The 27,909-nt window shown below is 42.3% G+C and overlaps 2 protein-coding genes across 3 annotated transcripts in view; both read left to right on the top strand.

Annotated features, from left to right (window-relative positions):
- Window positions 1-599: 599 nt before the first annotated feature.
- Window positions 600-10,815, top strand: DACT1 (dishevelled binding antagonist of beta catenin 1). Of its 2 annotated transcripts, none has more exons than XM_086709638.1 (4): window positions 600-1,280; window positions 3,519-3,651; window positions 4,404-4,559; window positions 7,768-10,815. In XM_086709638.1, exons 1-4 carry the CDS (start codon window positions 945-947, stop codon window positions 9,654-9,656), a joined length of 2,514 nt encoding a protein of 837 aa, XP_086565764.1. In that variant the 5' UTR covers window positions 600-944; the 3' UTR covers window positions 9,657-10,815. The 2 variants fall into 2 exon arrangements, with proteins under 2 accessions (XP_086565764.1, XP_086565765.1); XM_086709639.1 differs by having other exon boundaries at window positions 601-1,280; window positions 7,879-10,815.
- Window positions 10,816-23,146: 12,331 nt separating this feature from the next.
- The window catches only part of LOC147579934 (uncharacterized), a 165,336-nt gene continuing 160,573 nt past the window's right edge, over window positions 23,147-27,909 (top strand). The window contains exon 1 of the mRNA XM_086709640.1: window positions 23,147-24,516. Coding sequence (XP_086565766.1) covers window positions 24,415-24,516 — 102 coding nt within the window. The 5' untranslated portion in view covers window positions 23,147-24,414. The remainder of the gene's footprint in view (window positions 24,517-27,909) is intronic.

Genomic DNA, 27,909 nt, shown 5'->3' with positions numbered 1-27,909 from the left:
CGCGCGCACACACATTAAACCCCAGGCTTGTGAAAGAGTTGATGCAACCCCTGGCTTTACAGCGACATCCTCCTGCCTAATTTTACATGCCTTTCGTGAAAAGATAAAACAGCAACAAAACTAAGACTGAGACAGTTTTAGAACGATATCGCACTGTGCTTTGGGTATTGCCTGTCTTTACAAAGCGGAGCCAAAGAAATGGTCTTTGAATGCACTCTCAGTACCTTGCTCGGCAAGGTGAAAGAAAGCGAAGTCAGTGTGAGTGGATGTGAACAGTGGACGTGGGGGGAAAGGGTTAAGATTGTGTGCTGCAACTCGGTCGAGTTTCAGAAAGTTCTCTGGGGAGCCCAACTGCCGCGTCCCTTCGCGACCCTGCCTGCGAGGCCGACTGTAACAGGATGCTGGGGCTCGAGGCGCTCGCCCCTTGCTTTGTGCGAGGGGAAAAGAACCAATAAGGAGCGAGGCAAAAAATTGGGTGCAGTAAACCCGAAAAGGGGGCGAGGAGGCCCGCGGGAAGAGCAGGGGAGGAGAGAGGGAGGAGCGGGGAGGGCCTAGCGAGGAGGAGGCCGGCGCTGAGCGCCAGCGGCGCCCCTGACAGGAGAGGGGGAAGCCTGGGGGAGCGGGCCTCGGAGCTGAGGGGCCGGCGCGGGGAGGCGGGCGCCAGGCGGGGGTTTGCCGGGCCGCCGCGCGTGACGTAGCGCCGAGCAGGGCGTTATCAGCTGCGGGGCCGCGGCGAGGGACGCGCGGCGACAGCGGACGGCGCCGCCCGGGCCCGGACGGCTGCAGCCAGCGGCCGCGAGCGGGTCCCGGGCGCTTCTGGCCGTCGCCCCGTCGCTGCGCCCCGACTCGGGGTCGGCATGAGCCCCCGGCCGCAGCCCTAGCGCCCGCTCCTCCGCCCGGGCGGCCCGGCTGCGGTGACGGGCGCTCCTGCAGGGGTGGGGGCCATGAAGCCGAGTGCGGCCGGGACGGCGAGGGAGCTGGAGCCGCAGGCGCCGGCCCGGGGCGAGCCGCGCGCGGCGGAGCCCGAGGGGCGCTGGCGGGAGAAGGGCGAGGCGGACACGGAGCGGCAGCGCACCCGGGAGCGGCAGGAGGCCACGCTGGCCGGGCTGGCGGAGCTGGAGTACCTGCGCCAGCGCCAGGAGCTGCTGGTCCGGGGTGCCCTGCGTGGCGCCGGGGGCGCTGCGCCCCGCGCTGGGGAGCTGCCGGGGGAGGCGGCGCAGCGCAGCCGCCTGGAGGAGAAGTTCTTGGAAGAGAATATCTTGCTGCTGCGGAAGCAGTTGGTAAGCGGTGCCTGGAGGAAGGGGCACGGCTGTCCCTGCACGGGGACTGGGGTTCGGGCAGGTGGCCTGGGGGTGGGCGCGAGGGCGCCTCTGGCCGGGGAGCCGCTCCACGTTCCGGGACCCCCATTCCTGCGTGGGCGCGCGCGGCGCGTGGGCCGCCGTCGCCCACGCGTTCCTGGCGTGTCCCCGCTTTGTGTCAGGTGAGGGGCTGGCGACCCCGCGCGGATTGCCGGGAGGGGTGGCAGCCCTCCCCTCCCGCTCTGCCTTCGGGATTCTTGGAGTCGCCTGGTTGTAACCTTCAAATCTCTCCACTTCGACGAATGCAACGCCCCTCTCCCCGAATGTTTGCAAACCCTCCTTTAAAATACCCTATCTTTTGGAGGTCTTAGCTTCGTGTCCTCCCGCCGAGAAGGGACAAAAGCCGAGGAGGGGGCTTGTGGCGAGGTTAACTGTCCAGTGCAGAATTTTACGATTACGCGGAAGCGCACGTAGGGCGCCCCGCCACTCCCAGGGCTCTCTCCCGCATGCCAGCTTTTGCCCGGGCTGCTGCTTAATTTCATATAGAAGCCCTTTGTATGAAGCAGCTAACACAGATGCAAATGATAGAAATTTGGCTGGGGAAAGTGCCCCGTCCCCTCATATTTTATGTGACTGGTGGTGGAGGGGAAAGAAGAGAGAACCTGCTCTTAAGACAGCGTTTATCTTACTGGATTTCCGTCAGCGTCTCAGCCAGCCATCCTGTGCCATCTTCATTAATGGGGAAGGAAAAGAACTTTGGCGCTTAATGTATTGATGAACAGCTTTTGACCCCGCCTCAGAATAATGGCGGCAGCTTTGTTACAGTGACCTCAAAAATGTAGTTTTGAAAACAGAGGAAAAAAAAATCTTTTTTGGCCATGTGATACTGTCTGAAACTAGGCGCATGCTAGATAATGTCCCTCCTCCTCCAACAGCGAACATAGTGATGCCGTGTGGTTATTTGTCAAAGGGTTTCTTGTATTATGTCTTTTCAGATAATTTCTCTCTCTCCAGTCTCTCCCTCTCTGTCTCTCAGCATCACAGTACTTTTACTTTGGTTCATTTCTCCTGAAGAAACTCATTGTAGTAAAAAGGCATATAAGGTTTTTGTTTACAAGCTTTTTAAATCAAAGGACGGACAGGAGGAATAGATACTCCTGTTACATCTGTTTTTCAAGGATGTATCCTGCTTTGTACAATACCTATTTGGCATTTTACCTTTTCTTTGGTCGCCGACCAGATGTGCATGTAACATTGGTTTGACTCCATTCTTGCTGTTGATGCCTTGTCATTGACATTTTTCTGCATTGTCTTTTACAATAGCCCCTTTTTGTCTTCTCGAATCTCAAGATTGTGAGTGGCACATTCCTCTTGTCCCCTGGAGGGGAGCAAGGCAGCACGTCAGGAGAATTTCAGTCCAGTCAGTGTTTGTGGTACTATTTTCATGTGTAGACTTGGCATTCGCGATTTGAACCAGATGCCTTTTTGGTCCTTTTGCTTTTCCAGCAATAGGAAGCACTAGGTGGCAGTGTGAGTTAGCACTACATATCTGTCATCTTTGGAAACCTGAGTTGAGTTCAAATCTTGATGGACCTTCCCTTGAGGGTTTTGGATTTTGCTAGCTCACATTATACTTGGCACTGGCTATTAGTATTCGTTTCTCACTTTCAAAGGCCCTAAGACTGATTAAACCCCACAAAGCAACTAATAGAAGACAAAACTCTGCAGGACATTTGGCCAGAAAATCTCACCTAAGTAAGGGTATAGTGTATTGTAGGGAATCTGTTACACTCTGACTTCAAATTAAAGAGTCTGCTGTGAAGCACTGTTTTGCAAGAAATTGGGTGTACGTAGAGGATTTAAAAGAATCTCGTTGTGTTTTCTTATCCTTAACCTATACAAAGTGAGTTTGTGTAAGTTGAAACAAAAAGCAAGTCCTGTTTTTATGAAGAAACTTTATAGCACTGCAAAATGAAAGAAAGTGAAATGAAACATAGGACATATTCTTGAAGTTTGTTTTGTTTTGTTTTGTTTTTTTGTGTTTATTTTTGTGTTTTTTTTTTTTGTTGTTGTTGTTTTAATTTCAGGTCATCCAGTAAAAATTTTGGTTTTGGAAGATTTAGTGAACTTTCCAAATGGCAATTTGAGTACTTAGAGCAGACTTTCTGATTCTTTGTCACCTAAATGTGTTCATTTCTGCCCCCCCCCCCCCCCAATCAGAATTGTTTGAGGAGAAGAGATGCTGGTTTGTTGAATCAGTTGCAAGAACTTGACAAGCAGATAAGTGACCTGAGACTGGATGTAGAAAAGACATCTGAAGAGCACCTGGAGACAGACAGTCGGCCCAGCTCAGGTGAGTGTGTGACACTAGGACAGAATTCTGCACTTGAGTTCTACTTCATTCCACTGTTTAACTTTCCCAGACCTGCAAAAGGCAATGGAGTTTGTTTCTAGTGCAGAGAGAATAAAAAAAAAAGCAGTCTGCCATTCAGTTGTATGAGAGGGAAATAAAACCAGATGACCAAATTTTTAATAATGAGATTGATCTGACTGGAGTCTCCTGAGTTTAAAAATAAAAGCTTCTATTCAAATTTCTGGAAGAGCAGTCCTCCTTTGAAACTTGAGAAAGTCAGAACTGGGCTAGAAAATTAGTCACACTTCAACTTCCTGAGACCACTTCAAAAGTTTTTTTTTTTTTTTCTTCTTCTTCTTCTTCTTCTTCTTCTTTTAAGCCATTTGGCTCCTTAAATAGATTTTTTTCTTCAAATTATTCTTTCTGAAACATTCATGATAAAGTTGGGGCTTTGACAGATCTAAGTCTCTTTCCTTGCACATCTTTAAAGGTGGGGTCAAAAAGGCAGGTCAGTTTGAGGGTGAGAGTAGCTTTGAAATGTATCCATAGATATGGGCTCTTTGCCTTTTCCTAAGGATTGCTTGAAATAAAACTTGAAATTCACACTAAATCCAGTGAACCAGAATCGCTCCCCACCCCACCAAAGTGTCCCCTTCCTACCTTTTCTAGATGATTAACCCTTTTCCTTTTAAACACAAATGTATGCTATTGCTTGACATGATCTTAATTCCAAATGGTGTTTTTATTTGTAGGGTTTTATGAGCTGAGTGATGGGGCTTCAGGATCCCTTTCCAATTCCTCTAACTCGGTCTTCAGTGAGTGTTTATCCAGTTGTCATTCCAGCACCTGCTTTTGCAGCCCCTTGGAGGCAACCTTGACTATCTCAGATGGTTGCCCCAAATCTGCAGGTAAGACTTTTTAGAATTGATAGACATTTTTAGCTGGAAAAGGTGAAAGGCCCTTAACGGTTATCTAGCTTTAACCCCTTCTACTGACAGAAAAACAAAAGGTCGGAGAAGTTCATCAACTTGCTACGTTTCATGACATAGCTTTATATTGTGATGGTAGCAAGACAGCTTCTCTTTAGAAATCCTGTCCCAATATTACAGGTCTTGAGCTCTGTTTGTGAGCCTTTGCTGTGAGTTTGACTTGTTTGTATTTCTTTGGAAAGCCACTTTGGATCTCTTTTTTTATAATCATTTAAAGCTAAAGCTTACAGTAAGTTAAATATGTCTGTCAGGCTGCTTGGCTTCAGGGAGCAGTGGTCCCTCCACATTCTCCAGAATGTCTTGCGTGATGGCAGCTTGTCTTTTCTTTTAGGAGGTGGGTGGGATGGGATTCCCGTAGGCCATGTGCCATTGTTTCCACTTTGGGCTATCCTTGGAGTGACCTCAGGAGAGAGTCATGCTATTGTCGGTATTGGAAGTTTCTGCATTTCCACTGTGTGTCAAACACGTACTGGATGCTCTGCATATATTTATCTCCTTTGAATCCTCCCAGTAGTTCTGCAGGGTGTGCAAGTCTTGTTAGCTCCTGTTTGTATGTCAGAAAAATGAGGTCTAGTTAGGTTAATTAACAGGTTCATTGTTTAAGGTTAATATACTAGCGAGTGGCAGAGGCAGGATTCAAGCTCAGGACCAGTTGTCAGGTCCATGTTTTCCCACCACACTAGGAATTCAGAAATTTCTGTGTTCAACCTTCTCATTGAACAGAGGAGGAATTTGGTTTTATAAAACAGTTCTCCAGGGGCTCCTCATTTTCTGAATGGCAGAATTGTTGCTGAAACTTGGGACTCCTTTCTTAGTTTTGCTTTACTGTGATTCCTCAGAAGAGCAGAGAGGATATGGAGAGCTGTAGGTGCTATAGCACAAGTCACTGCACTCTTGGTTTGTCTGTGTTCTCCACTTGGGCGTAAGGCTGAACTTTTGAGATCCAAGCAATGCAAACATAACGCCAAACAACTGAGGCTGCTAAGTGGCTGGTGTCTTTGAGTTTGTACACTGTGCTGTCAGCAGCAATCATTTGGGGAAGCACACGTCTGTGTTATCTAGAGTGTCTAGGCCTCAAGTTCATTGGTAATTGCTCCCCTTCACTCTGCAGATCTGGTTTCAGAGGGAAACTTTAAAACCCATTAAAGGCGTTTGGTATAGGTTTTCTTTGAAGACAGACTCCTGATCTCCCAAATGCCACATCTTCACATAATTGAGACAGTTGTACTGGGCCTTGGAGACTGAGATGTCGGTCTTGTTCCTTAACTGTAAGTTGGGAAAAGGGACAGAATAGTAAAGTGTGGGTAAATGTAGGGCAATGCTTTAAGTAGGGCGAGTATATGGTAGTAGAGGAGGAAAGATGAGCAACGATATTAGCTAGAAAGGTTTCTTCTCCTTGTTGCCATAAGCTATTGGGAATGGAGGTGGGGGGTAGGGACACAGCACATTTTATATTATAATAATCTTTGCTTTACAAATGAATCGTATCATTACTGGGTCCAGACTGTATTTTTCCCCAGGACTTCTAATTATCATCGAAGGTCATGGAGCTTTCTCTTAACTTAAATAATTTACACAGAATCCGGCACATAGTAAGTTTTCAATATTTGAGTGAATAAATATAATACAGGATATCTTAAGTAGTGATAAAAACTTTGATTTTCTCTAAGTTCATTAAAGGGATTTGATATTTACAACAGTCACCAAGGAAAGATATCAAAATCATTTAATTCAGCAAGAAAGCTTGATTTCATTGTATTTTGGCATTTACATTTTTGAGATGTGAAAATTTATTCATTAATACAACAGCTCAATCTCTTAAAACCGTATCAAGAATTCCTTCCCAGTTAAAAATATTGCCTTACTGGGGCGCCTGGGTGGCTCGGTTGGTTGAGCGTCCAACTTCCGCTCAGGTCATGATCTCATAGTTTGTGAGTTCGAGCCCCGCGTCGGGCTCTGTTCTGACAGCTCAGAGCCTGGAGCCTGCTTCGGATTCTGTCTCCTTCTCTCTCTGCGCCTTCCCACTTGTGCTCTGTCTCTCTGTGTCTCAAAAATAAATAAATGTAAAAAAAAAATTAAAAAATATTGCCTTATTTTTTAGTGTCATTCTTAAAAATATAAAGTGATAATTATTTACGTTTGGTTACTCTCCAGTGAAATTTGATCAGTTTCTTTGACCTTTCAACTGACAGTTATACTCGAACATATGTCATTAAGAATTGAGCCTAAAAAAAAAAAATATGACGAGAAAGCTCAGAGAAAGTACAGTTTATCTGCAGTATTTCAAAAGGAAACCAAGAATAGAACACAGAGGGCCCAGAGAAAGAATGACTCAAAAAATAAGGGTTTTTTTTTTCCTAGTTATAAATGCAGTGCATACTTACTGAAAATTTAGAAAATAGAAAATGAAGAAGAAAGTAAATCTCACTTGCTTTCTCACTACACTGCAGTGCTATTGGCATCTTGGGGTGCTTCATCTCAGACTTTCTTTCTTTACATATATAGTCTGGCTAAAATCGTAATCATAGTCTGGTATTATATCATGCTTTTCACTAACCTTTAAAGCATATCCCCATGTTATTCAATAGTTTGAAAGGATTTTTAATGGCTGAATATTTTTCCCTGGGAGGATGGAGGATGTATCATGTCTTGTTACAAATATCTTTGTTAAATATTTGTTTCCCTCATCCAGTAGTATGGGCTGTAGAGCAGCTTGCTCTCTCTCTCTCAAAAATAAATAAACATTAAAAAAAATTCTTTTTAAAAAAGGGGCGCCTGGGTGGCTCAGTCAGTTAAGCCTCTGACTTTGGCTCAGGTCATGATGTCATGGTTCGTGACTTGGAACCCCGCGTTGGGCTCTGTGCTGACAGCTTGGAGCCTGGAACCTGTTTCGGATTCTGTCTCCCTTTCTCTCTGCCCCTCCCCCGCTCTCTCTCTCTCTCAAAAATAAGCAAACATTTAAAAAAAAAAAAACCAAACAAAACTAGAACAAGCTTGTAGGAATAGTTGTTGATTCTTTAGCATTCTCTCTCTCCCCCCGTGAGTGTGTTTTCGTAGAAATTGGCCTGAGTCAAGCTGGTGCTGACCGATTCAGTTCTTCAGAGTGTATCCTTTAAATGTTTTTCAGATCTCATAGGACGGTTGGAATACAAAGAAGGCCGCTGCGAAGACCAGGCCTCAGGGGCGGTTTGCCGTTCCCCATCTACATCACAATTTAATTCCCTTGGTGTCATTGCAGATGTGCATCCCAAGTACCAGTGTGATCTGGTGTCTAAAAACGGGAACGATGTGTATCGCTATCCCAGTCCGCTTCACGCCGTGGCCGTGCAGAGCCCCATGTTTCTCCTTTGCCTGACGGGCAACCCTCTGAGGGAAGAGGAGAGGCTTGGTAACCATGCCGGTGACATCTGTGATGGATCTGAGCCGGACGCCATCAAGACAGCCACTTCCTTACCATCTCCAAGCAGTTTGTGGTCTGCTCCCCATCCTTCGTCCAGTAAGAAAATGGACGGCTACATTCTGAGCCTGGTCCAGAAAAAAACACACCCCGTAAGGACCAACAAACCAAGAACCAGTGTGAACGCTGACCCCACGAAGGGGCTTCTGAGGAACGGGAGCGTTTGTGTCAGAGTGACCGGGGGCGTCTTACAGGGCAACAGCGGGAACCTTAAGAATCCTAAACAGGTGCTTTTGCCCCCTGGCGGAGTCCCTTCTTTGGACAGTGGGACGTTCTCCCCGCCGAAGCAGTGGTCCAAAGACTCAAAGGCAGAACCACTGGAAAGCAAGAGGTTGTCCCCGCCGGAGGGCGCTGCCGCTGAACTTCCAAGTAAGCATGTGCCCAAGAATGCCAAGCCAGCTTCGCAGGAACACGCTCGGGGGCCCGCCGCAGTGACGGGGGACTCCCCCAGAGACAGCATTCAGGTCCTCGCCGCCTCTCCGAAGGAGAGCCCTGGGAGGGGCCCGGCCCCGCCGCAGGAGAACAAAGCTGGGCAGCCGCTGAAAAAGGTGCCCCAGAAAGGCGGCCTGCCGCCCGCCCCTCCGGCAGCGCCCCCTGTCGCCCCCGCGGCGCTGCTGGCCGCGGCTTTCGCGGTGGAGGAGCGGCCCGCGCTGGATTTCAAGAGCGAGGGCTCCTCTTCGCAGAGCCTGGAGGAAGCGCCCCCCGTGAAGGCGCAGTCGGGCCCGGGCCCGCAGCCCGGCGGCCGGCCCCATCGCGGCGCCCGGACGGCGGCCGGGCCGCGGGGCTGCGGCCCGAAGCACCGGGCCCAGGCCCTCCACGGGCCGGACGGCGCGCTGCCCGCGGTGAGGGAGAAGAGCCGCGCGGCCGGCAGGAAGTGCCGGTTCCCCGACGACGTGGATACAAATAAGAAGCTCAGGAAGGCCTCGTCGCGGGGCAGGAAGGGCGGGGGCGGCCAGCCCGAGGCGGGCCTCCCCAGCCGGCCGCTGGCCGGGGGCCACAGGGCGGGGGCGGCCAGGGCGCACGGCCACGGCCGGGAGGCGCTGGTGGCCAAGCCCAAGCACAAGCGAACCGACTCGCGGCGCTGGCGCTCGGCCGCGGAGGTGTCCCTGGAAGAGGCCCTGCGGCGGTCGCGGCGCGGCCGGCGCGAGCACGTGGGGCTGTACCCCGCCGCCGTGCCGCTGCCCTACGCCAGCCCCTACGCGTACGTGGCCAGCGACTCGGAGTACTCGGCCGAGTGCGAGTCGCTCTTCCACTCCACCGTGCTGGACACGAGCGAGGACGAGCGCAGCAACTACACCACCAACTGCTTCGGGGACAGCGAGTCCAGCGTGAGCGAGGGGGAGTTCGCGGGCGACAGCACGAGCTCCAGTGACTCCGAGGAGAGCGGGGGCCTCATCTGGTCCCAGTTCGTGCAGACTCTCCCCATCCAGGCGGTCGCAGGCCCAGACCTCCACGGCAACCCCACGAAAACCTTTGTCAAAATCAAGGCTTCCCATAACCTCAAGAAGAAGATCCTCCGCTTTCGGTCCGGCTCCCTGAAACTGATGACGACCGTTTGAGGGACATCATTGGGGGCGGGGGGGAGGATGGGCTGTTGTCTAGTCACCCAGGAGCAAGGTGGCGGCTTCTTTTTCTGTGTGACAGTTCCCTGGAATGCTTTTCCTTTTGTTGAGGTAAATTATGTCTCGTCTTCATCATGTAGGGACACTAGTGCCTTTAATGGAAGGTAAAGAATGTTTTGCTGGGTAGGAGTAAATACTGAGTTTTGCTGGTGGTGATAGTGAACGAGTTTTGTGGTAGCAGGTGATTTTTATTTGAAATACTCTGAGCATCGGTGAAGGCGCAGGTTTCGATGCTCAAGTCTTACTGCGATGAGATTCAGATTACTTTTGACCTGAAGGTCAGGTGGATGGAATTTAGGACATACATTTGCTTCTTGGGTCTTTAGGGCAGTGTCTCCACGAGAGTTTTCCGGTTGAGAGGCATCACATACAAGCGTGTGAAGTAGGTACGACGGACAGTCACTGTTTTCCGGAATTTTTTATATCGTCTCCCTTTCTTAGCTGTATCCCCATTCTGTTTTCTTCCCAGAACTGTTTGGTTAACTGGACTCAGAACTCGAAGACCAGATCCTAGATCCAGAGCTGGTGACCTGGATAAGGGAGGCTGGTAATAACCTTAAAAGGATTCCCTAAAACTTTTGCCACACTTGGTGCCTAGGCCCTGGTTACAGTTACCCTTTTAGGGCCGATTAGCCAACATTTTGATGCCTTTCTCCTCCTCTGTGAGTTGCAGCAGATCCAGCCATTTCTTCCTGGAAGGTCTTGCCTTTGGGATAACATTTTGGTCCTTGGGTACAGAAAAATTCACTTCTAATGACATAACCTTTGAGTGCGACTCCAAGCCCAGAATTGCTCACTGAACACTGTGCCACCTGAACATTGGCCTGAACATATTAGTGCAATCCAGTCCAGATTGGACCACTGACCCTGTCTGGAAGGGCTTTTTAAAAAAAATTTTTTTTTTGGTAAACAGTATTGTGTAAAGCTGTTTTTTTATACCAATATATGCATGTTTTGTGCATGAGTAGCAAGTGTTTTTTATATTTCTATTGATGTTAAATTACTGTTTGATATAAACAGTATGTGTTTTTATATATCATTGTGTAAATTTAATATAACGCATTTTATGCTGTAATAAACAATTTGTTTTACTGCTGTTAAGTTTGTTATTTGGGTATAAAACCAGTTACGCATCTAAATCTTGTGCTGATGATTTTGGTATTTCTGTTTCTATTCTAGCATTAGAATATTTGCAATAATTAAAGCAGGTTTTAGGTGTAGTCTTCGAATGAATGGTGAGTAAATAAATGAGGGAAAGCAAACCACTTCTTTAGAATAGTTAAGGTAGGGGCATCAGGGTGGCTTAACTGACTGGCTCAGGTGGTGATCTCCTGGTCCTGAGATCAAGTGCATTGGGCTTTGAGCTGATTGTGGAGCCTAATTGGGATTCTCTCTCTCTCCGTCTCTCCCTCTCCGTCTCTCCCTCTCTCCCTCTCTCCCTCTCTCCCTCTCTCCCTCTCTCCCTCTCTCCCTCTCTCCCTCTCTCCCTCTCTCCCTCTCTTCCTCTCTTCGTCTCTTCCTTTCTTCCTTTCTCTCTCTCTCCTCTCCCTCTGTTCTGCTCCCCTGTTCTCACTCTCTCCATAAAAATAAATACCCATTAAAAAAAAACTAAAGATACTTCTTCAAATTTGAAGTAAATTTGGTAGATGTTTTCTAAGGAAGATAATTTTTGAGAATTTCACCCATCCCCCAACTTTTTAGTCTAAAAAAATTTCCAACATGGAGAAGTGGAAATGATAGCGCAGTGAACACCTGTGTAGCAATTCAGCAGTTGCTAACGTTTTGCTATACTGCTTTAACTCTGTATATATTAGGTTAAACCATATTGCTGATTTTAAAGATCAAAGACAGATTTTGGCAATCCTCCTTCCACCATGCTACTGCATTATTTTAAAGTAAATTTCAGGCATTGTGATATTTCATCTAAAAACTTAAGCATGTATTTCCTAAGAATAAGGAGACTCTTCTGTATATAACTACAACATCATGATCACACAAGGAAAACTGATAATAATTCTTAATATCATCGAATATTTAATCTCTATTCAAATTTTCCAATTTGTTTCAGAATTTTTTAACAGCAGCTTCCTCCCTATTGTCCCAGCCAGGATTCAGTCAGTATATTGCATTTGGTTTTAGATCTCTAGTCTTTTTAGCCTAGAATAGTCTCCCCTCCTTTCTTAAAAATGACATTGGGCTATTAAAGTCAGGACAGTTGTCTTGCAGAAGGGCCCACATTCTGGATTTGGGTGTTTCCTGATGCTGTCTTTTAACATCTAGTCCCTCTATTTCCCATGAACCCAGTAAGGCTTGATTGGATTCAGGTTAAACATTCTTGGCAAGAGGATTTCACTAGTGATCTTGTGTGTTTTCATTGCTTCATAGTGGGAAACGATATCAGGTTGCTGTACTATTACTGAATTTAAGAGTGATTCCCTTGATTAAGTTGGTGAGCAGAGACTTCTCCATTATAAAGGTGTTTTTCCTCTTTGCAAGTGGTTAGTATTTGTGGGTGATTCTTCCATATTATATGGATATTCTTCACAACCTTCCACTTGATGGATTTAGCTGACACTGCTGATCCTTGCCTGAACCAGTTGTTGCCTTAGGGATTCCAAATGATGGTTTTCTAGAGAGCTTTCCCTCTAGCTTTATTAGCTAACATTCTATAACATTCCCTTTTTCTTTTTTGAATATTACAATGGACTCCTAGATTTTTATTCACTTGGTATCTTACAATCATAGTTACTGTTTATTTTTGATGCTCAACATGTCCCAAATTTGGCCAATCGGAGGATGATTTTGTGAACAGGAAACTAGAATCAGCTCGATCTCATAATTCTTATGTTTATTATGAATTGTACTCAATTTAATTATTCAGATACTAAATTTCAATGTGACCAAAATTCCTTAACTATTCGATTTTTAAATTTTGTCTTGGAAATATTTTATATGCCTTTTATCTCTAAGAAGGTTTTTAACTTTGGAACATAGCAAGTGATTCTCCATGGCTTATAAAGGTAAGATATCTTTTTTTTAAACAAGACATTTTTTTTTAGCAAGACATCTCAGACAACTCAATTCTTCAAAATGTTGTTAGTCTTTTAGTATTCATATGATTTTATATGCAACCAATCATTCTGCTTAGACTAGAATTTCTTTGACTACCTGATTAAATTTAAGCCAAGCACAAGCAAGGAGATGATCTCACCATCTTTTCTAATGCTGTGATCCCATCTCTTTGGGGGGAGGCTATAAAGTTTATCGCGTAAGGCAACTGTGACCTGCAGTCAGTTCTTGAATCATTTCCAAGTTGTTCTCAATGAGCATTATTCTTGGAAGGAGACGCTTTCCGAAGACCAGCCTCTGAATAATTACATTTTAGGTGACAGAACGCCAAACGAAGAGAAGCGTGAAAAACAGGATTTTCAAAGAACCCCGGGTTTGTCCTCCTCTATCTCCTGCTTGACTTCTCTGTACCCAGCAGTTGCACTGCGCTTGGAAAATTGGGTTTTGTCTGTTTCAGTGACAAAAATAGTTGCCATTGTTGTCACACACACAAAAATCTCTTTATTTTCCTTTATTGAAATAAATTACAAATGCTCATTTTCAAAAGAGAAAAAATGATATCTGAACAAAGCACAGGTGTTTAAATTCTCTGTTAATCCTCCTCAAATCCTACTCCAGCAAGTTTGGTGTATATATTTCCATATTGTCTTATATGCACATAGAAATATATAATCTTTATAATTTTTCTTCAAAACGAAGTCTCAAGCTATATGTATTATATATTATTCTGTAACCTGCTTCCTTCATTTCATGGACCTGTATAGTAGATATATTTCCTAATTCTTTTTAATGGGGTTCTAAGTGTGTCCTCACTGAGAAAAAAGGCACAAGATTTTATGGCCTACTTGTTTGCTCTGCTTAGAAAAATTCTACTCTTTAGCAACAAAAGTGTTAACCCGAGTGCTATACCTTTGCACACACACCGCCTTTCTATGTTTCTAGTGTATTTTGTTATTTTGTATTGTGAGCTCACTTCCAGTGGGGTATTATTGGGTGCATCCTGTGAGGCTTGATTCAAGATTTTACCATACACGGAAGATTTGTGTTTCTTTCCCGTCAGGTGCTTCAGGGACATTTTCAGCCTGGGCCACATTTTATTTTTTTAATTAAAAAAAATTTTTAAAGTTTATTTATTTATTTTTAGTAATCTCTACACTCAGTGTGGAGCTTGAATTCACAACCCTGAGATCAAGAGTCACATGCTTTTTCCACTGAGCTGGCCAGGTGCCCCCTGGGCTACCTTTTAGATTAATTTCTTTACTTTGGTTTACCTGACTGTGGAGGTAGTATGTATTCAAACCCTGAGCCCACATGAGGATAGGCATGTTCTCAGAGAAGACCTTTTCCAAGGCAGAAGAGCTTCCTTATTTTCATCCTGGGCTAGCAAGTAGAATGTTTTCCTGGACCAACCTTTTACTGAGGGTGTAGCCCTTCATTGCTTTCAGGATTATGGGGAAGTCTGAGTCCGAAATCCAAGCCAACTTCCTGTCCCTGAGCGCCTGTCTAAACCAAAGCCCCTTGCTTAAGGCACCAGCAACCTCTCTCCCAACTCTTTCAGAGTAGACTAAACTTGGGTGTCTTTCTTCTTAGTGAAGTTAATACACAGGATATTTGTTAATAATTTATCAATCATTTCTAACTGTTTTGCAGTGAGATGATTAGGTTATTCAGTTCACCATATGGCTGGAAGCAATGAACTAACTACTTGTTGCCTTTGTCAATAAGTTGGATTTTCCCTCCCCCCTCTTATTTTTGGTACAAGTTTATTGAGATGCAATTGAAGTCCAGTACAACGCACATATCCGAACTGCACAATTTGAACAGTTTTGACATATGTATACACCCATGTAACCACTACAATCAATGCAACAAACATTTCCATCATTCTCAGAAGTTGCCTCTATACGTTTTCTAACCCGTCTCTCCCTCCACACCTTTCCCCAGGCAACCACTGATTTGCTTTCTGTCACTAATGATTACTTTGTATGTAGTGTACTCTTTTTTTGCCTGAATTTTTCATTTCACATAATGATTTTTGGATTCTTCCATGCTATTTTATGCCTCAATAGATCATTCCTTTTTTATTGCTGGGTTGTATTCCTTTGTGTAGATACATGACAGTTTGTTTATCCTATTTACTTGTTGATGGACATTTGGGTTATTTCCAGTTTGGGGCTATTATAAAAAAAAAAAGCTGTCAAGAACATTCACGCACTGGTCTTTGTGGGAAAAGACGTCTTTGTTTCTTTTGGTTAAATGTGGGGAGTAGAATGTCTTAGTCTTGGGGCAGGTATATTTTTAACTTTTTAAGAGATTACAAAAATATATTCCAAACTGATTGTACCATTTTACATTCCTACCAGGAAGGTAGAAGAGTTTTGTTTACTCCACATCCTTGCTATTGTTTGACATGCTCAGTCTTTTTCATTTCAGCCACTCCAGTGGCTGTATAACGGTAACTCATTGTGGTTTTAATTTGAATTTCCCTAATAACTAATGATGGTGAGTATCTTTTCATGTGCTTATTGGCCATCTCTATATATCTTCAGTTAGTTGTCCGCTCCAATAGTCCATTTAAAAAACTGGGTGATTGGTCTTCATATGGAATTGTAAGAGTTGTTTATAAGTACTATGTACAAGTCCTTTGATAAATGTTGTGAATGTTTTCTCCCAGTCTGTGGCTTGCCTTTTCACTTTCTTAATGGCGCCTTATAAAAACAAAAGTTTTACACTTTTATCAAGTCCAATTTTCTATCTTTTCTTTTATGGTTTGTGGTTTTGGTGTCTCATCTAGGAAATCTTGTTTAATCCACGGTTGCAAAGTTTTTCTTCTAGAAGTTTTATGATTTTAGGTTTACACATAGGCCATTGACCTTCTTTTGAGTTAATTTTTGGGTATGATGTGAAGTAAGAATAGATGTTCAATTTTTCCAAACAGATATCCAGTTGATCTATAACTATTGTTGAGGAGTGCCTGGTGGCTCAGTTGGTTGGGTGTCCGACTTTGGCTCAGGTCATGATCTCGTGGTTCATGAGTTTAAGCCCCCCATTGCACTATGTGCTGACAGCTCAGAGCCTGGAGCCTGCTTCGGAATCTGTGTGTCTCTCTCTCTCTCTGACCCTCCCCTGCTCGTGCTCTGTTTCTCTCCGTCTCCCAGATATACAATAAAACATAAAAATTTGTAACTATTTGTTGAAATAATTTTCCCCTAGGAATTGACACTTTTGTAAACACACACTCAACCAAACAATTGATACATGTATGTATCTATTTCTGGATTCTGTTGTTGCATTTATCTGTATGCCTTTTTTAATACCAAACTGTCTTGGTTTTTGTAGCTTTATAGTATTGAAATCAGGTAAGGCAAGACTTCCAACTTCGCTTTTCGCATTCTCCTTCTTAATTCCTTTGATTGGTCTAGATTCTTTGCATTGTCATATACATTTTAGAATCAGTTTGTCAATTTCTACAAAACAGAAATGAAATAAAAACCCTGCTTAAATTGTTATTGGTATCAAATGGAATATAGTTTGCACAAGTGTACTGCCATTTTAAAAATAATGAGTTTTTGGGTGCCTGGGTGGCTCAGTCGTTTAAGCGTCTGACTCTTGACTTTGGCTCAGGTCATGATCTCATGGTTCATGAGATCAAGCCCCAGGATGGGCTCTGCACCAACATTCCAGAGCCTGCTTGGGATTCTCTCTCACTCTCACTTTCTCAAAATAAACAAACATTAAAAAAAATTAAAAATAATGAGTTTTTAATCCATGAGTATGCTGTATCTTTCCATCTATTTAAGTCTTCAATTTTCTTCAGCAAGGTTTTGTAATTTTTAGTGTACAGGTCCCGGTCATCTTTTGCTAGATTTATTCCTATGTATTTTATGATTTTTGGTGATAATACAAATTTATTTTTAATGTGTATTCATTTTTGAGAGACACAGAGCGTAAGCATGGGTGGGGCAGAGAGAGAGGGAGACACAGAATCTGAAGCAAGCTCTAGGCTCTGAGCTGTCAGCACAGAGCCTGATGAGGGGCTTGAACTCACAGACTGTGAGATCATGACCTGAGCTGAAGCCAGATGTCTACCCAACTGAGCCATGCACGTGCCCCATGGTGATAATATAAATGGAAGTTTTGTAAATTTTATTTTCCAGTTGCCAGTGGCATAAAAGAATACAATTGATACTGTATATTAACCTTGATCCGTGTACCTTGTTAACTTCATTTATTTGTTTAGGGATGGGTTTGTAGAATTCTAATCCTTGGCTCTTTGATATTATCCTAAAGATCTGGAAACTGTTCATTTTTTTTTCAATCTTTTCTTTGTTCTTTAGTTGGGGTAATTGCTTTTGATCTATCTTCACTTTGCTTTGTTATCTACATTCTATCGGACCCATCCAATGAAAAATTTTTAAATAATTTTGGATAATGTATTTTTCTGTTCTAAAGTTTCCAAATGGGTGTGTTTTGTTGTTGTTGTTAATTTCTATTGCTCTACTGAGATTTCTGTCTTTTCATTCATTTCAAATGTGTTTTCCTTTACCTCATGGAGCATAGTTACAATAGCTCCTTTATTTTTTATTTTCTTTTTTAAAATTTGTTTATTTTGAGAGAGAGAGTGTGCACGTGAGTGGGTGATAGGGAGTGTGAAGGAGAGAGAGAGAATGCCAAGCAGGCTCTGTGCTGTCAGTGCGGAGCCCGACATGGGTGGGTCTCAATCCCATGAACTGTGAGATGATGACCTGAACTGAAATCAAGAGTTGGACACTTAACTGACTGAGCCACCTGGGTGCCCTATAGTAGCTCCTTTAAAGTCTTTGGTAGTTTCACCATTTAGGTGATCTTCAGGTTGGCATCTATCAGTTGTTTTTCCCTTAAGAATTGATTACATCTTCCTTTTTTTTTTTTTTTTTGGTTGTCAAGTAATTTCAGATTGTATTCTGAACATTGTCAATGTAATATTATATGGGTTCTGTCTGAGCTTTTTATAATCCTTAGGAGAATATTGATGGTTTTGCTTTAGCAGGTAATCAACCCATTTAGGCTCTGACCTAAGTTCTTCATACCTTTGTGGGCAGTGGTTTAAGTCTCAGTTAATTCATACAAGCTTTTGCTGTACCACTTTGTGTCTGTCCTGCACGTATATAGTTCAGGGATTAGATTGTGACTTGTGCAGGTGGTTCATATCTCATTTAAATTCTCAAAGCCTTGGGGCACCTGGGTGGCTCATTCTGTTAAGCCTCTGACTCTTGATCTCAGCCCGGGTCATGCTCTCAGGGTGGTGAGTTCAAGCCCAATGTTGGGCTCCACCCCTCATTGGGCTCCATGCTGGGCCATGAAGCCTACTTAAAACAAAAAATTCTCAAAACTTTTGCTACATCTGTATCTTGCATGCTTGGCTCAGATGGTAGATGGAGCCAATACACAGAATTAGGGAACCTCTTTCTATACTTCATTCCTCTTGGGAATTTTTCCCACTCACTCCACCCCATAGGCTTAACATTTCCTGGTTCCTCTGGATAGAAAAGACACGTTTCTATTGGACTTTTAGCTGCCTATAGCACACATTGCTCTGAAACTGGGTCCTGTCCTCAGGATAAAGCGGCATGAGAAAAGAAAGCAAATGGAAAACTCACCCATACCCCCAGAGCCACTTGCTTTTGTTACTTTCACAGTGTTCAGGTAGTTCCTTCCAGCTCTCATATTTTTGTCAGAGTTTTTAATTGTAAACATTAGGAGGGCTAGGCTATAGTGGACTCACACTGCCATGGCAGAACCAGAATCCACTGACCCGTTTATTTTTATATGGATGGAATTCAAGGACCCAGAAGAGTTCTGCCAGAGAGCCCATCAATGTGTGCTCCCCTCCCCCCCCCCCCCCCCCAAATTTCCCACCTACTCTGAAAACACATAAACACATATAGGCTTTCAGTGTTCTGGTTTTCAAATGTCATATAATTGTATGAGTCATTAAAAGCAAGAAAATCTTTTATCAATGTTGAGGAGGAGAGTGGTGTTTAGGATTGGCACAGTCAATTTTGTTTTACTTATTTCTAGGTGGAAACCTTTAATTTGGAAGGTAGAGGGCAGCTATATAATTTATTTCTATACTACTTTTTCTTTTGGGGCTAATATATATATATATATATATATATATATACATTCTTTATATGTACATATAATGCTGGAAAGGTGACATAAAAGTGCCTTTTGTTTCCTTGGGATCATTTTGTTTGATTTTAGACTTGTCGCTTTTAATTATTTACCTGATCATCATATCTCTAACTATAATATAACTATGGTATATTATTATGCTTTTGAAAATGGTTATTTATTCCTTGGCTCATAGTGCTTTTTTGGAGCTGATACAATCTATCTGTTAAACATAAGGAGTAGCAGCACGGAGCCAAGAGCTGATTCAGAGAATTATTTTAATATGAGAACTGTTGCCTAGGTAAATAACAGATGCTTTAGAATCATTACAGCTGAAGTGGTCAATGAATAATTTACCTTTATATTTAAGTATAACAGATGAATATTTCAGGCTTACCAAAATATAAAAAATGTCCTATATATCACTAGTTCCTCTAGCTGTTACATTTTAAAGGGAATGCTATAAGCAGACATGAGGATATAGAGTTGCAGCCTAGAGAGTTTCATGAAACAAAATGATCAGAGTAGAATTTGGTTTTCGTAAACAATCCTAAAGTCTATGTATTTATTAAATTCTCATACAAAATGTGTTAGGTCTTTGAACTGGCAAACTCGGGCAGGGAAATCTTGCAGAAGCATCTTTTTCCCTATGAGATTTTCTTTTTAAATTTATATTCCTTAAGTGGAGGCTATTCCCACATTTCTGGCTTTCTAGTGGGTTCTGACATTTTATTCTGAATGTTGTACTTAGCTAGAAGCAGGAAATAAAGAAATCTATTTTCAACTGTAAGGGGAGTTTTTTTTTATTGAAAATAATCTTTTATGATTACAAATACAGTATATGTGTATTATAGAAAATTTAAAAATACAAATAAGCAAAAAATAAGAATATGAAACACTATTTTTATTATTCAGAGAGGATTCCTATGTACCTTTTGTTGTATATCCTTCCAGATCCCTAGCCAATTATGCATATATATGTATTTTGGTTCTTAGAATGAAATCATACCTTACTTGCTATTTTGCCACTTGATTTTTAAAGTGAGAGGTCTCTGCCTTCCCATGTAAACACATTTATATGTAATATCTAGGACACATTTACATTTCCTCAAGTGTTTAGAGGAACTTTTAAAAAAATTTAAAAATTCAAATAAATAAATAAATAAATAAATACAATTAAAAAATTAAATTCAAAATCAATCCTTGATAAAAGGATGTTATTCTAAATATTTGCCTAAATTTAGTTGATTCAGAGCATTCATGGGAAGTCTTTAGTAGGCCTAATGGTTGAAATTGATAATCATGTGGTGAATCTGTTGTATGGATTGATTGATTCTGATCATAGCTATAGAGTTACCAAAATCAAAGATGAACTTGTGCTCTGGTGAATTCAGAGACTGAAATGACACCCATTCTGTCAAGAAGTTCCTAATAGGAATGAAAAGAACATACAATGTGAAGAATGTAACAGTCCTTATATTTGTAGCCTTTGCTTTCTTTTGTATTTCTTTATGTAATGTGTGAATAAGGTTTACGAAGTTAGAATCTTTGGAACGGACCCAGTGATTTGCTGGCCACTAGCATTTATCCCATAAATGACTTTTTTGAGCTTTGTCCCCTAAATGATATCCCATGTTAGGAAAGAGTTACAGTTATTCCCCCAAAGCCAAAACTAGGCCAAGGGAGAAACATTCTTTCTCCAGAATCTCATTAGTTGATATTTAGAGGAAAGGATTTAAGAGGCTGAAAATATGGCTCATTGCCTAAGACACACATATTTTATTCTTAAAAAACAAATTTGTGGAAGATAGCATTGTAACATTTAGATAAATGTGCCTAATTTTCTGTTTGTCCTCACACCCAAGTTTTAAAGTTAAAAGTTATTTAAAACCTACACATTAAATAAAATTTAAAAAAAGGCAAATCAGGGTGCCTGGCTGGCTCAGTCAGTTAAGTATCTGACTTCCGCTCAGGTCATGATCTCATGGCTCATGAGTTTGAGCCTCACTCAGAGCCTAGAGCCTGCTTCGGATTCTGTGTCTCCCTCTCTCTCTGTCTCTCCCCTGCTTACACTCTGTCTCTGTCTCAAAAATAAGGCAAATCAACATTACTCTACTAATCAAACAATTCTTAATATTTTGATGTGGTTCCTCTAAGTATTTTTTCTATGCATATGCCATAATTGCTATCCTATACATAAAAATATGTATATGTATATACACATATATACACATGCTTATATATAAACTTATATATAAGTATATACTCTATATATGTAAGTGTGTATATATTTATATATGTACTTAAATGATATATAATATTTTATTGTTGTATTCAATAGTTTATTTAGCCATTCCTCCCATGATGGAAATTTATTTTATTTCTATTCAGGACCCAGCAACTCTGGCCCACCCACCAACTGTGCCTGAGATGTTCTTCCTTCCTTTCCCCACCCGTTCTCAGGGCATGTCTCCAGAATCCACATTCTAGACTGTTCCCTCAAGGAGCTTGATCTCAGAGGTCAAGCTTCATTTTGGCTCTCTTGCTCTGCTCTACCCTGATGTACTTGACATTTTGAACTGTTCCTTCTGGTAAGGCTAACTTGCCAGGAAGCTGAACTTAAATTCTCTGTTAATTTTGCTTCTAACCCTGTCTATATTTTCCCAGCTAGTCCTAGGTTTATAGATCTTGGCTTGGGCCAGAGCACAAGGCCTGAGCTCTCCACTGGATAAAAGTCAGGGTGGCAGGGCAAGGCCACTAAATCTCTGGTTTGTGCCTATTAAAAATGACTCTGGGATGAGCAATTTTTTTCATAAAATTTCCCCTCATACTTAGGATTATTTTTTTAGGATAGAATCCCAGAAATGGAATTACTAAATTAGGGATTATGACTATTTTTAAAGCTGTTAATATTTATTATCAACTGAATATAGCTAACATTTATTAACTGCTTCTGAGACATTATCTCATTTACTTCTCACAACAGTCATATACATATCCTCATTATGGATAAGGAAATGGATGCATAGAGAGTATGTTTAACACTACAGTGCATTATTTTGAGCTATCAAAATGGCTGTCATTGTTTATTGTAACTCAAAAGGCAACAATAGGCTTTGTTAATGTGTTTGCCTATTTTTGGTGGAGGGGGGAGTATGGTAACAGGAATGGTTGGTTAAATAATTTTGTTTCTTTTTTAAAAAAATTGTTAAAAATGTTTACTTTTGAGAGAAAGAGAATGCAAGTGGGGGAGGGACAGAGAGAGAGGGAGACACAGAACCCAAAGCAGGCTCCAGGCTCCGAGCTGTCAGCACAGAGCCCGACACGGGGCTCGAACTTATGAACCATGAGATCAGGACCTGAGCCAATGCCGGACACTTAACTGACTGAGCCACCCAGCCACCCCAATGACGTTTCTTTTTAAAAAGTAGTTGTGAATTTTCCCTTGAGCATTATTTGTACAAAGGTTGTCAGATTTATGAACACAAAACCAGTTTTAAGCCAAAAGATAAACAGGAGGGCTCATTGTTGAATTATTCATCAGCTATTTCAGTACCTCCCATGTGCATAGCACTGTGTTAGGAGCTATGTGGATGCTGAGCTAGGATGTGGGCTCCATGAGTGGAAAAGAGGAGAGGGATTCTGTCTACTTTGTTCAGTGCTATATTACAGCACGAGGACGGTGCTTGGCACACAGTAGGTACTCAAGAAATATTTGTGGAGTGAATAAAAATGTGTTCATCATTTTTACCAGTTAGGATTTGGTTCATCAGTGAGTGACAGAAACTTCAAAATAACAAAGACTAGGGGCACCTGGGTGGCTCAGTCAGTTAAGTGTCCAACTCTTGGTTTCAGCTCTGGACATGATCTCACTGTTTCGTGCGTTCGAGCCTCATGTTGGGCTCTGTGCTGGCAGTGCAGAGCCTACTTGGGATTCTCTGTCTCCCTTTCTCTCTGCCCCTCTCCCACTCGTGCTGTCTCTGTCTCTCTCAGGATAAATAAATAAGCTTAAAATTTTTTTTTTTTAAGTAACAAAGACTTAAGCTGGACGGAAATCTATTTCTTACATGAAATTAATCTAGAGGAAAACAACCCAGGCGTTAGGGAAGGCTCATAATATCATCAGGACCCAGTGTATCCATGTCTTACTGCTCTGTATTCTCTGGCATCTGACTTTCACTTCAGGGTCCCAGCTGACTGCTTGAGCTCCAGCCATCACATCAACATTTCCAAGAAAAAGGAGAAAGAAGAGCACGCTTCCTTTCTTGAAAGGCACTTCCTGTAAGTTGCACACAGCTCTTTTATTTATCTCACACTGGCCAGAACTTAATCACATTGTGACTTCTAACAGCAAGGAGGCTAGAAAATGTGGACTTTGTTATGGCTGGCTATGTGCCCCAGGTAAAATTGGAAGTCCATTACTCTGGAAGAAGGAAAAAATGTATTTGGGGACAGCTCACAAGATCTCTTGGTAGTAAACTTAAATCTTCTTAGGAGATGAAGCCATATACACATTAAATTTTAAATAATCACATAAAGGTTTTATATTATTGAAACCAAACAAGTTGTATAGATGATAGGAAGCACAGAAAGAATACAGTTAAAAACAGCATCGTGGTTGAGGCGTGGGCCTGGATACATGGAGGGTAGTGGGCAAATTGGAGGATAGTCCAAGGGCAGCAGATGTTTTATATTATGTAGTGGTGGTAAAAATAAAAAACGAAAATTATGGTGGTTATGAATAAAATTCTGCTTTTGATCATCAAGAAAAGGTCATAGTCAAGGTTTCAAAATCAATATATTTTATTTAAAGGGTACTTTTATTTCCTTTAAACAAATTTTTAAAGTCATGTTACTTGGACTTCTCCCTTCAAGCCTCCTGCAATTCTGCTGTGTTTAATCAGTGGTTCTCCAAGGCCTCAATTTTCTTTATAAGGCTCCACTGTTCTTTTGTGGGGCACAGTACTCTTAGGGAACTCTTGTGGCCAATGGAGATTTCTCCCAGAGTTAGGGAACTGTAGTGTCCCTGTTCAACAACTGCTGTCTCAAAAGTCCCTAATGTAAAAAAAAAGGGGAAAAAATTGTTCCACATATTTAGAGACTGGATTTCTTTCTCTTAACTTATTTAAAAAATTATACATACGGTACACATTCATCAAAGAATTAGAAAACATGGGTGGGCAAAATGACATTCATCAAAGAATTAGAAAACATGGGTGGGCAAAATGAAAAAAATAACCTATAATTCCACTCTCCAGAGATGACCACGGTTAATATTTTTTATGCCTCAAAAAATATTCACATAAACATTTATTTAAAAAAAAGTACTGTCAGATCAATGTTCACTACACTTTCAATTTAACGATCTAGCGTGAACTCTTTTTTGGTCAGTAAGTATAACTGCATCATCATTTCAAAAGGCTACATAATATTTTGTGGGGGCAATGTGGAAAGCCCAACTTTCAGTGATATGAAATATGTCTGTGTTCCTTTTTATCAGGAATTTAAGAGAACTGCTTACTTACAGGAGCAGACAGGGAGCAGAAGGCTTGAAAGAAGGTCATCAGAGAAGGTTAGTTTCACGCTTGCCTGAGGGTGAGAGACTGAATCTAATACCTGGACAACTGGTTGCTCCCAAAGGAGGCCCTCTGGAGGGGTGGCTATCAGTGGGGATCAGTATTGCTCATAGCCTGGGGCTCCCCCAGGAAGCAGCCTGGAGCCCAGGTGAGAGCCTGTTTGGAGGCAGATGGTGCTGGAGAAGTCATGTCAGGCCAGCTGGTGTTCTGTAAGCAGCCCTCATTTGTTGGATCCTTCCTTTTTCTCCAACTGGCGTTAGGGGGTCAGAGCTCTGTCGCACTGGGTGTAGATTTGTGCCTTCTTTGACTGCTACCTCATTCCTCAGTTACCTCACCCCCTTATTCACCAGTTGCTCACATTCTGCTACCAATATCTGGTGTACATTGAATACAATTACTTCATGAGCCAGGAATGTGCAAGCGCTTAAGTCTTTCCACTCAGGAGCCTCTAGAAATAAAACTCAGATTAGGTAGCAGCTAGGGTGGGATAATCAAGTACATTTTTTAACAGTGACATAATAACTTTCCTCAGTGATTTCCTATTGTTTGAAGGGGATCATTATCTCTCTGTGAAACCACATCTGACATTGAGGCTGAAGTGAGTTGCTGAAATGCTGGTCCTTACCTCTGAATGGTAAGAGCCCACCTGCCTCCATCTAATGGGCTTTGCACCATCAGGGCACCAAATGGATGCTGGGCGCTTACAGGCTGCCCTGATGTTGTGCACTGAGGGACATGTCTTATAATATGAGAACTGCACCTGAAATAGATTCTGCTCCACAAGACCAAACTTGTTCTTTCTAGAGGATAAATGACCTCAGGGATCATTGGCTTTTAAGTGTTATAAATTTTTATGACATTATGAAAGAGATGGGGCTGCAATAAATCACTTAGAATTAACTATTTCCATTTTCTGGATAATGGATTGGGTGTAGTGTCTCAGCAACTGTGGGTAGACTACAGAGGGGAGTCTAGAAATAGGACACAAAATGTGTACAACGAAATTGTCCAAGTAAGCCATGTTACCTCTCCCCTGATATGGCTGATTATTTAAATAGAAGTTCACTGCTCAGGAGCAGTGTTAATCATTGATGGGAAATTAAATGAAAATAAAACCTGGTTAAGTTCTTAGAGGATCCCAGAATGGGAATTTGGAAAGGTAAGGGTAGCCTTAGGCTAGATAAGCTGGGGAAGTAACTGAAGATAAAAACAGAAGAATTCAGGGGAGATTAATGCAGAGATATAAACTTGAGGGAAATAAAAGAAAGAAAGGAAGGGAGGAAGGGAAATAATTGCAGATATAACTGTTACATGGTATGGAAATAAAAATGTTTCAAAATGCTAAAAATGGTTTTTTAGGTAAAAGAGCCAGAGTTGGAGTAGGTTTCACATGTTAAGTAGAATTCTGCATATTCAGAAGGATCCTTTTTATTTTTTTGGTAAGGGAAAATTCAAAGACTGAGAAAGATGCCACATGTTTCCAGGGGACAGTCTTTTGGAGGTACGTTGCCTGGAAGCTATTCTGTCTATTAATACTCATGGAGTTAAAATAAGTAGCTTTTTAAAGGGGAATTGAGATCAGGGACTAAGGGGAGTCTTGTGATTTGACAGTCAAGGCTATTGGCCACTGGGCTATGTGTCCATAGGTGCCAATGCTGAGAGAAACAAAAAAAGTCTGAAAACAGATGAGGAAACAGAACTAGAGAATCATAAAGCACTTTGTTGAAGGTTACACTGCTAACTATTGGCATAGCAAATTCCTTGATGATTTAGATATTGGTAAGGAATCCAGTGACTTTGGGATAAGTTGTGGATCAATCAGCAGAAGGCAAGTAGGTAGGATGTTTTAGGCCCAGACAGTGAGATGTACTTTATATTTTTCTCAGCTTCTGTGAAATGTTGGCATCGAACAGGTGGTTGTAACCCTAGCAAAGGCTGGGAAAGGGGCCATGGCTGTGCAGTTGGGAATGTTGAGTTGGGTGTTATCATCCAAGATAATGGACCAGTCACCTAGGTAGAGCTAGCTAGAAGTATCAAATCCTCAGGAGTCGTGAAGCTTAAGTGGTGGTGGGTCAAAGATGGAAGAGGCAATATCTGGGATAGAGTCTCCAGAAAGGGTCAAATGGTCAAATGCTTTAGCATTTTGCTGTTAAGAACTTCTTTCTGCCTTGCCCTGTACCTGGGCCTTGTCAGTCTTAAAGCAGCGGTATTTGGAAGCAGCTGTTAAACACAGATGTTGTACTTGTGAGAAAAAGTTTGCAAGTGTCAGAAAATAGTGAAGTCAACCTAAGCAAAAGTAGCTATTATTAGGAGACAAGGTGCCTTGGGATCTTGGGACTAGCCTAGAAGCAAAGACTGGAAGCCTGTTAGGCCTTTCTGTCTCTAGTGTTTGTTCCTCTCTGTGTTTCTGCTTGGTGTGTTGTGAAACAACCTTATTCTAATCGGCACTGTCACCACACCAGTGGAATACAGTGTCCAGGCCTGCACTCCGAGTTGGGAGGGGACAGCATGAAGTCTGTTCGAAGGGGAGCCATAGGTACGATTGAAGAGCTAAAAACAGTTAGGTCCGAGAGGAGAGGCCAAAGGACTGGGAATAATTCATTGAGAAAAAGTCCACAATTCAACAGCAAATCGTCTTAAGTATATGATAGATTATCAGTGTGAGAAGATGGCGACAGACTGACTGTTCTTTGTCTTCACTAAGGATAAACCAGGAGGGAACAGACTTGAATCACAGCAAAGACGGAATCAGGCTGGATGAAAAGTAGGAGGTAGTGGCCGTGGAGGCTGCAGGCATCTTGATGGCTTTTGGGAGAAAGTGGAGGAGCTCTTCGGACAAATGGGTGATTCTTGTCTCTCTGGAATGATGTTTGCTCTGTCTTCAGGCAGGGTGGTGACCTGGAAGGGCCTGTCAGCCCTTAGTTTGCGGACAGATTGTTTGTTGGGTCAGAGAAGCTCTTGTTTTGTCTGGCCACTGTCTGAAGGGACTTCTTAAGCTCTTTGGTATTTTCTCAGGGTTACAACCATATTGTGCCATTAAATAATTTTCTACCTTCTGTTCATTAGTCTCAAGTTTCAGTGTGTAGCTGACAAAGTACATTTATGTTAGACTTTTAGGTTTGGGACATATGTTGCTGTTTATTTAGAAAATGATTAAATAATATGACGTCCAAGCTGCTTCCTGCCTTCAGAGCATCCAGCGACTATTTCACAGATATGAGACTGAAATGCTTATTTTTTTGTTTTCAATCATATGATTTAATTTTTAAAATAAAATTAATTAATATATACCTTCCAATTGCAAAAGAAAAATGATTTATATCTCCTCCTCTTAATTCTTTAAACTCAACATTTACCTTATTCAGGTACATGTGATTTAAGTATACCGC

The sequence above is a fragment of the Puma concolor genome, chromosome B3 (assembly GCF_028749965.1).
Source record: "Puma concolor isolate L17-30 chromosome B3, mPumCon1.1.hap2, whole genome shotgun sequence".
Lineage (NCBI taxonomy): Eukaryota > Metazoa > Chordata > Mammalia > Carnivora > Felidae > Puma > Puma concolor.
This window is presented reverse-complemented; position numbering and strand designations above follow the sequence as displayed.